Raw genomic sequence first — 12,855 nt, 5'->3', positions numbered from 1 at the left:
TGCTCCTCCTGGCTGTGCTAACACGTCCGTCCGCACAGCACTGCACGCAGGGCGGTCAAGAGTGCAGTAACTGACAGCCTACCCCCAGCTGCCGGAGGGAGGGGGCTTCTCATCGGTGCTGTTCTGGAGTCTGTTTGCCACGATGCACAATCACTTCGTGATCCAGGCTTTCACTGGGCGTTTATTAGTGATGGTTGTAGAAAATGGCGGGCAAAACCGCCTCCATTTAAGAGAGCTCCTCACAGAGCCATTGGCTCTGCGTTTCAAGGGAGACAGAGGGGAGAAGGGGAGACGGGAGTCTGCTTGAGTGGAGGCCAGTGCCTTTCACTCCGTGCAGAGAACAAGCCAGGCCCTCCGCTCTGGAGCACATCACAACGCTTACAGTCCTGCTGGCCAGCTTCCAGCCTGCCTTCACCAAATGGACCACACTTTACACTTCCATAAACATGCTTTCTCTCTCATTAACAGAAGACAGTGATGATAATTGTAGCAATCAGCCCCAAATACAAACAGGACGTGGAAGGTGCTGAATCGCAGCTGGACGAGGATGAGCATGGCTTACATACTAAGTACATTCATCGAATGGTGAGTGGGGGGCGGGGGGACCGCAGCACCTTGTCGCCCCTCAGAGAGGGGCCCTTTCTTCTGCGAAGGCCTGTCCTTCACTAGAAACCAACTCAAGGCAGCGTGATGATGGGTGAAGAACCCCAGGCAGGAGTGGGGGATGTTGGCTCTGGATCTGTCCTAAGTGACCCCATCTCTGGGACTCCGTTCCTATTGGGAGCAAGGGGAGATTCAGCTGTGGTCTCGAACTTCCAAAGCTCTGGAAAACAGCGCTCTGCTGGCTTGGTTGTTTACCAACAAATGTGAAATCCGAAGAGGGCAGGGGGACAGGGACAGCTGAGAGCGGGCTCCCACATCTGTGTCCTATTGGGTCCCCTGCCTTATCAGAGAGGCAGAGCAGCATCGTGAAAAGGACCCACACTGTTGGGTCAGACAGACTTGGTTCCGGTTCTGCTTCCTCACGTGTAGTTGTGTGACCGTGGGCCAACTGCTTAAACTTCTCTGCGCCTCCGTGTCCCTGATCATAAAATGGATCACTAATACTTACAGTGTTGTTGTAAAGATCGAATGAAATCGTGCAAGGGATTGTTCTTAGCTCATGATAGATGAGCAGCCATCCACTGCCACTCCTGGCCTGTGGGGCCTGGTCAAACTGAAACCAGCGGGAAACATTTACAGGAAGTTAGGCTTACGCAGCATCTGGTAAAACATTTTGACTGAAAATGCCACCCAGCTCTGGAATTGGCTGTTTCAGGAGCTAGCAGGCTCCATGCTTTCCAAGATGACGGAGAATGCTGTGGAGACAGTCCCTGCTTGACTAGGGCACTGGACTAGACTTGTGACTTTCAGAATGTCTTGCAGAGCCCCCGATGGGTACTTGCCGGTGCTGAGGGTCAGGGCGGCTCTGGGCCTCCAACCCCAACTCAGCCAGAGCTGGTTTGCCTTTCTCAGGCTTATTTACCAAGGATTTTGGGATACGAAAAGGCTTGAAATCCACCGGACCAGAACTTGTAAGCTCCATTCCAACTGTAACATTCCACAGGCACCTGGAATGCGCAGAAAGGATCACTGACTGAGACAGGAAGATGAGGCAGTGGCCCTGACAGAATAAGTAAGCAGCAAAGGCAGGACACAGACAGGCAAGGGACATGCAGCTATACCCCAGGGGAAGCTGACCTAAGTCCAGATTTGTCCCGGGATCAGGAGCACAGGAAAAAGGCAGAGGGCGTGGGTGCCCCAACCGTCTCTTCTTCTACCAAGTGCCGAACACTTATTTGAGTTCAGAACCGACCCAAGGCGAGGTGGTGAGGTCAGAGAGTAATGCCAGGGAATCAGAAGCTAAGCCTCCCCGCTAAGTCATCCTCTCCCCGCCCGTGGGCAGGGCCCAGGAAAGGGTCATGGCTGGCTGCGGGTGCTGCCATCCCTTGGCTGTGCACTGCCTGTCTGGCTGGCCCTGAAGCACTCAACGTCCTGTCTGCATCTCTAGGAACCCGCCAGTCCTGGGAGCTGACAGCTGGTGTGTGGGAAGGGCTCCAGGTCCCTGCCAGTTCCTGAGGAAACCTGTCAAGGTCTGCTGGTGTGTGGCAACGCCAGGCAGTAAAACACAGCTCAACCTCAGGGCTTGTCTGACTATGCCCGGCCATGAACCAGACTGTCTCCAACCTCAGCGTCTGGCGACATGGATGTCTTGGGCCCTTCCTTATCACTGAAGGAGTTGAAGACGCCAGATACAGAAGTGCCTTCCTGCCCAGCTGGCTAACCTCCAGGTCCCCTCCAGGCAGCAGCAGTGGACAGGCAAAGTTTTACAGATACAGTGTCCTGGAAGTCCGAGACGAAATCCAGTTCTTTGCTTTTACCTTCAAAACCCCATGCCCTTCCTTCCACGTGTTTGTCCTGATGATTCAGTTGCACTGTATGTGGCTCATTTTAAAATATGCCTTTGATCCTCTGGATTTTAGAAGACCGTAGTCCTCAGAAAACACCTTGTGGAGCGTCTGTGTGTGGTGTGTGTGTGTACGTGCATAAGAGAGTGTGTTTATGGGGGGTTTCTATGGTGACTTCAATAACCAACTGTCACCACTGTCACTTCTCTGTCCTGTTTGTATTCCCCTGCACAAAGAAGATTTCTCCGTTTAAAAAAATCAATTGGAAGATGAAATACCTGGGAACACATAATTCCTCATCTCCTTGTCATCAGATGACTGAGAGCTTTGTGCTGGTCACAGGGCTGGGAAGACTCCCAACTCCCCTCATCTTGAAAATTCTGGTTTCGATAGAGTTCTTGGCAGCTGACTTTTTTGGGGCCACAGCAAACTGGAACTGTGTGGGGAACCTACACATTCTATGACAGGCAGAGCTCCTCACGGATGACCCCCGCCCCCTCAGCCTCATCGTCCGTTCCCTCCCTAGCCCATCCTGTGGTCCCAACCCCACTAAAATTCCTTCACACCTCCCAACATTTGCTCGTGCTGTTTCTTCTACTGAGAATGTCCGTCCCCTCTCCCCCACTTCCTCTGCCTGACTAAATTCTTCTTGTCTTCCAGTATCTAAGTGACACCTCTCCTGTAACTCTCCTTCAAATCCCTGATACAGAATGGATGGCCCCCATTTTGGGCTTCCACAGCGACTTGTTTAAACTTTTCACACTGCACCGTGGTTGGCAATTTGCTCTTCTTTCCCCGCACCAATCTGCTGGCTTTGGGAGGATAGGGATTGTGTCAGTGGTGTTCCCGTAAACTGGTTCTCCAAAAAAAAAAAAAAAAAAAAAATCCTGGTTTGTAGCATTTTCCCATTTCCATGGTATAAATACCATTATGGCCCGTTTCAAGCTACCAGTGAAAAATCACTGAACACAGAATCAGGACTGGATGCATCCAACTGGCTTTTGTGAGCTGATACAAGCCAGCTCAGCACACCCTGGAAGGCATCCTAATCCTTGAAACCCGAAGTTGGGCACAGTGTGTGACTTTTAGGAGGCCTTCAATAAATGATTCAGGTGCTCGGCATGCATGTGTAATGGTGGGGGCGGGGGGCAGAGCCTGAAAGGATAAGTGTGTGGCACTTGAACAAAATAATCAGAATAAAAAGACTGTGTGGGCCTTGCATGATGTGGGTGCCATTAACTCCTCCTCCTCATTCTTGAAATCAAACCTCCGCATTCTTTCTGTTCCAGATGCAGATTGAGTTCATAAAACAAGGAAGCATGAATTTCAGATTCATCCCCGTGCTCTTCCCAAACGCTAAGAAGGTAAACAAAGAACTAAACAAACAAAAAACCCTTACAGTTCAAGCTTTGGCTTGTCTGCTATCTGGGATTTTTAAGTGGAAAAGTTTGTGAACTCTTTATCAGTCTTTAGAGATAACAGTGTTACCAGAAAGATCCACAGGTTGTAGCACTCAGCTCAACTGCATGAATCAGGAAGGTTTTAAGACGTTATCTGATAGACCATCGCTGCCCTAATTGTTCAAACAGCCATTACACACAAAGAAGTAGTTTGTGTTTTAACTCATGAGAGAAAAAGAGGCTGTTCATCTGATACTTCTTATCTCCTGCACATAAAAGTCAAGATATCTACATTTTTTGCTGACTGGCCACGGAAGTATTTTGGTGCACACAGCTGAGCTCTCAAACCTGTAGATGAAAGGAATTAAATCTACACGGTTGCCAAAGTGAACTTTGCTGTGGTTCGAATGTGGGTTTTTGCACCAGAAGAGCATGCCAGTGGGTTTGAGGAGCGAGGACAGAAACTGTCTGAAGCCACGTTCCAGGCTTGGCAAAGGGGAAGACAGAGGCGTGGTGGGTGTCCTGAGAGTCAGAGCACAGCACCCTGAGCCCAGGTCCAGCTGCACCCTGGAGGACCCCTAAATGTCAGAACTGCATTGAGACTCAGGTGCGGAAGGAGGGAGGGTCCAGCTGATTCGAATGAGTTGCGTCGAGTTACAAAGCTCACCCTCAGTGCGATTGTATGCATTTCCATCCCTTGCCCAGGCTCTATCCCCCTTTCTTAGCATCATAGATGAGGCCCCTTAGAAGAGGGCTGTGCCCACATGCTCAGTCTTCTCTCCCAACCGTGTGCACAGGGACTACGTTCGGGTCGTACTGGACTCTTTCAGCATGGCCCTCACACCTGCCATGTTTTTTCATGTTTCTGTGCCTGAGCACTTTCTGTTCCCCCTGCTTACGATGCCCTTCCCTGACTTGTCTGTGTAGTCAACTCTTGCCTATCCTTCTATCACCCAATCTCTCTAGCCTCTCCTGACCTCTCGACCCCTTGCCAATATCCTGAATGGTTTCTCCCTTGAGCTCTCTTAGTGTCTTGAGTCAATGTGGTCGGGGGTGGACACACTATTGGGAATATGGTGATGGAAGAGGAGACGGACTTTTAGTTGGTTTCATTAATGGCTTTAAAACTTCTTCAGACAGTCCCCTTATGGCCTGTGCTCCCACCTCCTGCCCCCTTGGCACACTATTGCCTAGAAAATAGTTTCTTTATGTCTTCAGTTACATTCCATCATTAGACTGTGAACTCGAGACAGCAACTGTGTCTTTTCCTCTGGGTGTCATCAACACCTAGCATGGTGCCGGACATGTAGCAGGTGCCGCCTCTGAGCGTGTCCTGCAATCCCCAAAGGGATCCCACCTCCTCAGAGAAACGCCTTCAAAACCCCATGGGACACGGGCCCCTCTACTTCGAGACCTCCCCCCCTACTCTATCTCACTCACTCCTCTCTGGCCACACGGGCCTGTTGCCCCTTGAACAGGCCAGGCCAGCCCCCGCCACAGGGCCTCTGCACTGCCTGGACCCAGACATCCACAAGGCAGGCCCCCTCTGCTCTTTTGGGTGTGTGCTCATTTTCTCAGCGCGACCTTTCCTACAAATCTGTTTAAAGCTGCAGACCTTTCAGCCCAGCCCCAGCACTCCCTAGCCCCTTCCTCAGTTTCATTTTTCTCCACGGCTTGTATTACCATCAGACCCACTATACCTTTTCCTGACTGTTCATCTGTTCACCCCCNGGGCAGTCAGAAAGTGCCCCCTCACGATCCCCACCTCACAGTCTTCTGCTTTGTGCCTGCTAACAGCTCTGGTGGGCTCCTTCCACTGCAGGCCGGATCCGTGGCTGAAATGAATTAGATTAAGCCCACAGCCTCCGCCTAAGCCTCCCGGAGCCACGAAGGAATTCACATCACTCTGCGTGACCTCTGTCCTACCCCTTTTATGTGAGGGTGGTGAAAAGCACGTTGAAATGCAAAGGGCAGGTAGCCTGGGAGGCCGCCGAGACCGCGGCGCACATGTGGTTTCCATAACGAGAGGCTCAGCTTGTCCGCAGAGCCGGGGGGGCTCACACGCTAACCCCTCCCGAGAGCACAAGTCCCAGGGTAGTTCTGGAGGCGACGCCCGTGCCCCAGAAAGCCGTGCATGTTTGGGAACGGGGCCCGGGATCTGCAGTCCAGGTTTTTCGCTAACGGTCTTCACCGCTGCCGTCCCCTCTCCCACAGGAGCACGTGCCCACCTGGCTTCAGAACACTCACATCTACAGCTGGCCCAGGAATAAAAAAAACATCCTGCTGCGGCTGCTCAGAGAGGAAGAGTACATAGCCCCTCCCCGGGGGCCTCTGCCCACCCTTCAGGTGGTACCCTTGTGACCCCCCGCCTCCCCGGAACCCGGCCGCACTGTGTGTGTGTGTGTGTGTGTGCGTGTGTGTGTGTGTGTGCTGCCAAGCACTCTTCTAGCAGATGCTGCTGTTGGCAGGCCCTCTCAGAGAGCCCCCCACCCCCACCCCAGAAACCCTGTCCTGTAGAACATTCTTCCCAGGACCTCCTCAGAGCCGCCTTTCAGACAGAGGCCTGGCGCTCTGCCTCCCCTCCTGCTAACACCCACAGCGTGCTGCTCCTAACTGTCTGGGGTGTCCACTCTGGGCCTCTCCCTGCTTAGCCAGTAGATCTTATAAATGATGTTGCAATAAATGTAAACGGACCATAAACACCATCCCATCGCTTAGGGCTATTTTTATGAGCTAGCCAGATGTTCGTGTGTCCTCAGACCAACCTGATCCGTGTACAGATAATAAAATGTTTACTCTTTTGTAAGATTGTATTTGACTTGTCTCACAGGAGATAGATGTGTGTTAATTCCCGAGGAGATGGGCGGTTGCTTCCAGGAACGTCAGGAAAGCTGCTTGGATAGGATATTAGGTCCATGTAACGGACTCGTCTGTATTAAAGGATTAGAGCCAGATAGTTAAACAATCCTTTTTCACAGAATCTTGAAAGCTTTATTTTTGCAGTAGAACTTTTAAACAAAACTACTTGTATAACAGCCGTGATGTGTATATATAAGAATATCCGTGTGTGGTAGGTAGTGGCCGTGGATGTAGAAGTTTGGCTGGAACGCTAGTTTGTGCTCTAGTCTTGCTTCTACCACGAGCGGTGTGACCTTAGGCAAGTCTTTTCACTTTTCTGATACCCCAAGGACTCCCTTATAAAATGACATGGACAGGGGCACCGAGGTGGCTCAGTTAGTTAAGTCTCCCACTCTTTTTTTTTTTTAATGTTTTTTTATTTATTTCTAGGAGAGAGAGAGACAGCGTGAGCAGGGGAGAGTCAGAGAGAGAGGGAGTCACAGACTGAAACAGGCTCCAGGCTCTGAGCTGTCAGCACAGAGCCCGATGCGGGGCTCGAACCCATGAACCGCGAGATCATGACCTAAGCGAAAGTCGTACGCTTAACTGACTAAGCCACCCAGGCGCCCCTTAAGTGTCCCACTCTTAATCTCAGTTCAGGTCTTAATCTCAGGGTCATGAGTGCAAGCTCCTCGTTGGGCTCTGTGCTGGGCGTGAAGCCTACCCAAAATCAAATGACATGGACAAAAGTGCCTCTAATGGCCCTACATGGTTTAAGGTCTGAGACTGAGTTCTAAATACTCTTTTGAGGAATGACTGAGTTGTCATAATTATATCTCCCAGAGGAGAAATTTACATGGTCTTAACAGGGACATTTTCTTCTTTTTTGAATCTCTTCAACAACACCTTCACATTCATAATTTTAGAAACATGTACACCTTGCTCATCTGATCCCAAAAAACACACAAACATACCCGTATGTGAAATATACATGTATAATCTACATAAACTATAGAGCAAGGTGGAATTACATTAATTATGGCCTGAGCAGTAAGCTAATATGAAGATGGGGGGAGGGGGGAAGAGCTCTGACTTCCTATTACCGATCTACCTATTGTGGTAGCCTACTAGGCTCAATTGTGCTAGGAGATGGCTCAACCCTGGTATGTCACCACAGGGAAACAACAAACACGTACCAACTATAAATACGAAATTCAAAGAACTCTAGTTTCATTTACATCGTAACCTAGAGGTCTTCTGGATGGTACAGTGAATGTTTTTGTTTAAAAAAAAATAGGAAAAGGAAAAAGCTAGTATCCCTTAAGGAATCATCTGTAAGACTATATATCACAAGCATCTTTAGCTCTGTAGCATTTGAGACCTAGTCGAACTCTCATTCCTGTTTAACTCAAAACACCCCAAACACAAACTTCAAGTCTTCTTTCTCTCTCTTTAAATCTTTTTTTGGAGGTGACACGATCATTAAGGATTCACACGCGTGGAAATAAAATGACATCAGTAATTACTCTGAAATGTTTCTAGTTTGCAAGGTTTAATAATGTGATGATGTTACCCCTCCTCCCTTCAGAGACCTGTCCTGAAGACCTCAGCCACTGTTCCCACCCCAGGTGATTCCCTGGTATTCCACAAATAATCATTGAAGTGTCATAGCTGGTAGCACTGGTAGCAAAACAAACAAACAAAACAAAAAGTAAACACACACACACACACAACACCTGGCCAAGCGATGAAAGTTTGACCCTTGAAGTTTCTAAGAAATCTGATGACCATGGATATCAAAGGTATTTTAACAACTATTTTAGAGCACTGACACTAAGATTAACACGTGGTTTATTTAGACGTTATCCCTGTCCTCTGCATCTATCTGCAGATATTTTAGGGGTAGAAGTAAGGTAGGGCTGACTCAGTAAAAATAACCTCTTAGCCTCAAGGCTGTATTCAGACCGAAAGCTGATTTTAGCGGTGAGGTGTACAGAATGCAAGGTTAGATTCTTAAGTTGAATGTTTAGTGACTCGCTTAAAATTTGAAATGTAATTTTTTTTAATTTCAGCGACCGGCTTCAAAATATATGCCTCGTTACTTTAATTTAACTTTTGTATCATTTAACGGCATCTCCGTGCATGGCTACAATCTAAGTACTGGACTGGCTATTTCTCAGTTCAGTGCTCAGAAAAATTATGGTTGTTGATACTCTTTTTTTCCTAGTAAGGAAATCACCTGTTTAAAGATTGAGTTTTTCTCAGTCATCTCAGCAAGAGAGGAAAGCTTTCGGCGTTGAGCACTCCGGACCTTGTTTCACGATGTTTTGCCAAGAGCATTTTTCTTAACCTCAGCCACTTCCTTAGCCACCTCCACCACTGTCACCCCATTGTCACCATCACCTTTGCCAAAGGGATTGCAAAAGTCCTGTGATCATTGGGAAATGATCCAGAAAGAGCTTCTCAAAACACAGGATCTTTCTGTTTCTTCCTAATGAACCAAGAAGAATCAGTAAGACCCACCTCCTAGTGGCAAATGAAAAGAGGAGGAAGGTTAGACTGTGGGAAAATGGCATGAAGGAGAAACGCCTCTCATCCTGAAGAATTAGGCACTACTTTTCAAGCTAAGTTGCTCTAGATGAGCCCACCAGCCAAGTAAACCAAAAACAAAAACCAGAAAGGAAGAAAGTACTGAAATAAATATAATCCTTCGATCGTTGATTTCTGGAACCACTTGGAATTTTGCGTCTGAAAAGGACCCTAGAAATCCTGAACTTCTACCGTGTGCTTTCATGCATGAGAAAAGTGGGACCCACAGACACCTAAGCTTGTTCAAGTTCGCCCTAGGGCTAGAACCCAGATAGCCTAATTTCTAGTCTGTGGACATTTGTTTGCTAAACCTAGAAAGCTTTCTGGCTTTTGGTTGTAGATTTGTTCAACAAATGACCCCGGATCTCCTGGAGGTAAACTGAGCCTCGGAGAAAGAAGGAGGCCTGAGGGACGATGCATCTCTGTCCTCTGGTGGCTGGAGGATTAAACGATCATGTTGCAACTTGTTCTGTGGGAAATTCTTGGGGGGATTAATTATTGCTGTGATTATATGGAGGGCGACTTTTCTTGAAGTAGTTTGGCATATTTATTTTACACTAGTATTATATAAAAACCAAAGTACAATTTAAAAGATCCTGGCATTCCCCANACCCCGTTAAAGCTTCCAGATAAAATCTGCTATTAGATCAATTTTGTTTCAGTTTCATCTGGCCAATCTCCAAGGCAAAAACAATGAAACATGCTTTTATTTTTTAAATACCGTGATATTCATCTTTCCTCCTGCTTCTGATTCTACAAGAGTAGCACTTGTTGGAATAATACATAGCTGTTTTGGAAAATGCATTGCCTTTCAGCTGAAGAAAGGAGAAAGATGTGGGTCATGCTAACTCTCCCTGTGGGGGGAGGGAGGCTGCAAGAAAGGTACCTTTTTTTTTAATTGTTTTTTTATTTATTTTTTGAGAGAGACAGACAGAGAGTAAGCTGGGGAGGGGCAGAGAGAGAGAGAGAGAGGGAGACATAGAATCTGAAGCAGGCTGTTAGCGCAGAGCCTGATGCGGGGCTCGAACTCACAAGCCGTGAGATTATGACCTGAGCCTAAGTCGGATGCTTAACCAACTGAACTACCCAGGTGCCCCGAAAGGTACCTTTTATCAGGAGGCACAGCAACAACACAAAAGAGCTTCGCCCAATAGGTTTGCTATGGTCCTAGGAGAGGAACATAATTCCTAAGATAGCATGTTCCTAACTTCATACTGATTCGTTCCATTTTCTTTTTAAAAACGTCTTTTAATGTTTTATTTATTTTTGAGAGAGAGATAGAGATTGAGCGGGAGAGAGGCAGAGACAGAGAGAGGGACATACAGAATCTGAAACAACTCTAGGCTCTGAGCTGTCGGCACAGAGCCGGACGCGGGGCTCGAACCCACAAACTGAGATCACGGCCCGAGCTAAAGTCAGACGCTCAACTGACTGAGCCACCCAGACGCCCCTGATTTGTTCCATTTTCTGTTGGAAAAAGCTTTTGGACAGAATCACAGGATACTTGGCGGGAGCTGGGAAGCTTTCACGGACACTGGACAGTCGTGCGCTGCCAACTCACCTACACGGACCACGGCCCCTCCACCTGTGACTGCATTTGCTCCTGTAAGAGCAGCACTCAGTGTAGCCAAGTTCCCCATTTGACTTCTCAAGGAGCATATGAGCATGGGTCTAGGTCACAGTTCCCAGGGCATTTAGGAAGTGATATTTGAGCCTTTGCTAAACAATGAGAGCATCTTGGACCAAAGGGTACCTGGGCAAAGTGTGCTGGGCCTGCCTGCTCTTTTCTAGAAACACTCGGGGAGGGGAAGGAATAATTGCAGCCCCCAGATCTCCCAGCTCTTGTAACTAAAGCCACGAGGGCATACATTTCTTGTCCCTTGCCCGACCTCCCTCTGCTCCCTTCACCAGGAAGGCGCTGATGGTTGCCGGCAGCTGGGGAGAGAGGGGAGAGGGAGGGAGAGAGCGCAAGAGAGAACTCCTGCCTGATGGATCCCATTAGGCTTAGTGTGCGAAGCAAGTTGAGATGAAGTAGCTGCTCTGGTATGCGTCCAGACTGCTGTGCTATTTTTAGTCTCTCCCGCGTGCTTCTTAGCCCCGCATTGTCCGCCTGGGCACCTGGATCGGCAGCAAAACATGGAACCGAGCCACTCATTTGTAAAACTGTTAGGAAGGAGGCCACGGACGCAGGGCTCGTTTATCGCTGACAGGGAAGGGGACCAGGAATGTTAACGAGGACGGCTCTCCGAAGCATGCCTTCACGGTTAGCTGGGAGTTCAAAGGCGAAGGGAGCCTCAGCCCTGCTCCGAACAAATGTAAGCCGTTGATAGAGGGAAGGAGAAATCAATTATGCTGTCGCGGGCTTCCACGGCATTGTGTTGCAGTTGTTAGAAAAGGTGGGACATGGACCAGATCTCAAAAGGCAACAAAGCCACATGGCCTTGAAGTATAACGAGTTTGCCATGGCAACTGATGGAAATGAGCCTCCCGGGCACGGAGCAGGTGTGTTATCTTACAGAATAAACATACTTCTCTCACTCCCTGGTTTTTATAATAAAACCTGTGTTTGGATTACTCTCCCCTCCTCTTTGTTACCCGGAGAAGTTGGCCGTTGTTCAATCAGCCCAAGGCTCTGGTGAAGGGAAACGTAATCAGTGTTATCAAAAGGGCGGATTTAGAGAAGCAGGCGCTGGGCTTGGCTGCGGGCCTCGTCTCGCGGCAGCCGCTGGGCCGCAGGTACCTGCCTGGCCTTTGGCACCTTGCAGGCACCGCAGAAAGTGGCTGGTTCGGCCTTCATCCCGGCAGAACGGGGAGCCTCGGCCTGGCCGGCAGGAGTCAAAGCTGCATCCTTCCTAGGAGAGGAGAGAGGTGTTTCGTGAGGCTGGGACCCGACGGATTTTCAGCATCCTGTGTTATCTGGGATACCGGCCGAGGGCTCCTTGAGCTCAGGGATTAACCGATTCTGTCTTCCAATCTGTCGTTATCTACAAAGTTCAGTTACTCGGAAATTTACGGAGAGAGCGGCTGTTTCCCTGAGCTTTAAATCCCTCTCGGATGGGTTCCGGGGTGCTAGATCCTCACTTTCAAAATGTGCGCAAACTGCAGAGATTTTATAAAAATACTCCCAAATTAAAAAGAGAAGTTTCGCTTTTTTTTTTCTCCAATTGTTACAAGGCCATAAGGAATGATCGAGTGGGATAGTCTATTTTTATTTTTCTCACTTTGTGACTGAAAGAAAACTTCTCCTAGCTTCCCAGGGATTTTCAAAACAGGATGCTCATTCACAACAGACTCCAAGAACACAAGACCGTGCTAAACCGGGCTGTGGCGAAACCACCGCCCTGGGGGGAACTTGTACAGCCAGGGCCGGGCCACTCCGTGCAGGCCTGTCAGGTGGGGCTTCGGGTTCAGCAGCTCCAACCCCCTCTCCTCTTCTGCCCTGCTCTGGCTTCCCTCCCCAAAGAGGCCCAGCACCCACGTCCCGCCCCTCTTGTCAAGCCCCAGATCCCCAGATGATGCCCGGGAGGCCCCTTCACACATCACCTTATCTTTAACCCTAAAAAAAAAAAAAAAAAAAAAAA

The 12,855-nt window shown here is 48.9% G+C and overlaps 1 protein-coding gene across 3 annotated transcripts in view; it reads left to right on the top strand.

The window, feature by feature from the left end:
• Positions 1 to 6,635, top strand: part of TRAF3IP2 (TRAF3 interacting protein 2) — a 44,470-nt gene extending 37,835 nt beyond the window's left edge. For all 3 annotated transcript variants that reach the window (XM_077780049.1, XM_077780050.1, XM_077780051.1), the window contains 3 exons: positions 469 to 585; positions 3,737 to 3,811; positions 6,062 to 6,635. In XM_077780049.1, coding sequence (XP_077636175.1) covers positions 469 to 585; positions 3,737 to 3,811; positions 6,062 to 6,208 — 339 coding nt within the window. In that variant the 3' untranslated portion in view covers positions 6,209 to 6,635. The remainder of the gene's footprint in view (positions 1 to 468; positions 586 to 3,736; positions 3,812 to 6,061) is intronic.
• Positions 6,636 to 12,855: the final 6,220 nt, after the last annotated feature.

Source organism: Crocuta crocuta, unplaced genomic scaffold, assembly GCF_008692635.1.
Source record: "Crocuta crocuta isolate KB4526 unplaced genomic scaffold, BGI_CrCroc_1.0 scaffold147, whole genome shotgun sequence".
NCBI classification, from domain to species: Eukaryota; Metazoa; Chordata; class Mammalia; order Carnivora; family Hyaenidae; genus Crocuta; species Crocuta crocuta.
Note: the sequence above shows the minus strand (reverse complement) of the source record. Positions and strands in the feature narration are given on the sequence as shown.